The sequence below is a fragment of the Berghia stephanieae genome, chromosome 4, assembly GCF_034508935.2.
Source record: "Berghia stephanieae isolate SIO BIC M18660-M18661 chromosome 4, UCSD_Bste_1.3, whole genome shotgun sequence".
In the NCBI taxonomy this organism is placed as follows: domain Eukaryota; kingdom Metazoa; phylum Mollusca; class Gastropoda; order Nudibranchia; family Aeolidiidae; genus Berghia; species Berghia stephanieae.
In genome coordinates, this window is record NC_088363.1 from 15,037,546 (window position 1) to 15,040,045 (window position 2,500).

The window sequence follows — 2,500 nt, forward strand, 5'->3', positions numbered from 1 at the left end:
TTCTCAAAATATGTTATATGTCACCGTGAATCTGATGCTAAAAATAGAATTTTAAGCGTAATCAATAGCATATCAAATCCTATCATAAAATCAGTAATAAGGCTTTAACATGGACCAATTGCCCCTTAAATGCCTTTATCAACGAAAAGGTGAAAATGGAGAAGACTTTGGATGAGAACAGTACAGACACTGGACGTTTCGGATACAAACCCTTCGTCAGCAAAACAATAAACAAAGGAACGTTGAAAACTTTGTTGTTTTAAACATTCCTTTGTTCATTGTTTTGAAGGCGAAAGATTTGTACCCGAAACGTCCATTGTCTGTACTGTTCCCTCCCAAAACCTTTCTATTGTCACTACTTTTTGTTAGTATTCTTACGATCCCCCCCCCCCCCCCCCCCTTCTGCTCTATACTTTAAAATGCTCTGAAAATATTACATACAATATATTACTCGTACACTTTGCATATTCTTTGAGATAAAAATCTATTAAAAAGGGAGAAACAGATAAAAAAAGTAGAGAAAAACAACAAAACAAAACAAAACAAAACACAATATTTTCATTCTGATTTCTTTTGAATAACACAAAATTTTTAAAAAATGTTTTAGTTATAAAACATTGACCCTGTGTTGTAGAGCTCATTTTCCTTAATAATATTATAAAATGTTGCTGCTTGAAGCTCGAAGGAAAAATTAACGATAAGGATTGAATTGTAAGCACGTCACTATCACATTAACTCATTCGTCTGTAGTGTATCATTCATCCTGTTTTGTTGATAAAGGGGAAACCCAAAACGTCCACAGTATCTATCTTCGTCTGATAAATTGAAGCTTACAATTCTATCCTTATCGTTATTTTTTCAACAATATTGTGTATGGAATGTAGATACTGGTTGCTTTTCTGTTTGAATAAGAAAAAATATATTTTTGTTGTGTTGGGTGGGTGTGAAGTTTCGGGGAAAATGCTGCAAATGACTGGTAAGGAGAGCGTTAAGACAATGAATCTATTTCAATGGAAAACGGAAACAACACAGGCGTCAACCGCAGTGCAGCGCGCAAATGTGAATTTAGTGATGTGACTTGTTCAAAGCTACACAGCCTGACGGGGGTTCGAACTCGTTACCTTTTGAGCACGAAGGAAAGATCATATCGCAGGGCTACGCTGCCCGCCAATGACAAGTGCTATATTATTGTAATATTTATTTATCCTCTGCATTACTGTACGGCGCAACTGTGATTTAGATTAAATACTATCTTTTAAATATACACACACAAGTTCGGACTATCTTAATTTATCAAATTAATATATAAAGTGTTGCTATTGGTTCTTGGTTGTATAATTTTCCTTTTTTGTGCACTTGCATATGTTATATATGTATATATTGTCGCCATAGATTCTCAACTTTGTGTTTTTATACATTTTCATGCATGCCGCGTCTGTAAACGAATTTCCATTTTTTTTTGGATGAATAAAATATATCTTATCTTATCTTATGTGTTATTTTGGTTTGACTCATGCTTGATTCCTTGGAAAAAAAAACTCTTTACTCACATTCTCTCACCGTACCCTGGCGTAAACCAGGCCCTAAACAGGCTTCTCTATGTCTGAAAAAAAAACCCAATTAATGACGCCTTTCAGTCAGGCGCCATATCTCGACGACCTCATTGTTTACTTTTGCATTTGTCTAGGGACACCTTGTAAAACGCGTCGAACACGGTTAATTTGATATTGCGCTGTATAGGGAATGAGATTAGCGGAAGAGTAGCGTCCCTTGATTGGACGTCACCCATAGCCTGTGACGTCACCGGCGGAAAAGTTATTAGAGAGACGCATGCGCACAACCAACATGACGTTCTCTCTCTAATTACTTTTCCGCCAGTGACGTCACAGACTATGGGTGACGTCCAATCAAGGGACGCTACTCTTCCGCTAATCTCATTCCCTATAAATGCGCATGTTTGATTTATTTACTGACCTGGCTTTCATAAATTTGTTTTTCAAGGCAGACATATCAATGGTAGCCAACAGTCTTTCATGAGCGTATGTCGACATGGTGGAGAAGGAGATAGTTGGATCGTAGATTAAGAACTTGCAGGGAACAGGACATGAACATTCTTCCTCTACCCTTCGATGAACCTGAGCTGTAAAAAAAACCGTTTTGATTTGATCAATAAATTCATTATATGCAGAAAAAAAAAACAATAACAGCAAACAAATACACGTATCAAGAACCTTCTTCGGTGGATCTTAGCGTGAGAGAAAACAGGCAATACGTGTAGGGTTGATAAATACAATTGATTATATAAGGAACGAGATTAAAGGAAGAGTAGCGTCCCTTGATTGGACGTCACCTTACAGAGAGAACGTCAATTTGGTTTTGAAGTGTCTCAAGCCGCTTTCACCGGAAGCGAGGTCGAGAGACGCATGCGCACAACCAACATGACGTTCTCTCTCTAATAACTTTTCCGTCGGTGACGTCACAAACTATGGGTTACGTCCAA

The 2,500-nt window shown here is 37.4% G+C and overlaps 1 protein-coding gene across 4 annotated transcripts in view; it reads right to left on the reverse strand.

Annotated features, from left to right (window-relative positions):
• LOC144970076 (uncharacterized) overlaps window positions 1-2,500 on the reverse strand; it is a 43,192-nt gene that overhangs the window by 4,224 nt on the left and 36,468 nt on the right. For all 4 annotated transcript variants that reach the window (XM_078909288.1, XM_078909290.1, XM_078909289.1 and 1 more), the window contains exon 9: window positions 1,975-2,140. In XM_078909288.1, the coding sequence (XP_078765414.1) occupies window positions 1,975-2,140 (166 nt within the window). The remainder of the gene's footprint in view (window positions 1-1,974; window positions 2,141-2,500) is intronic.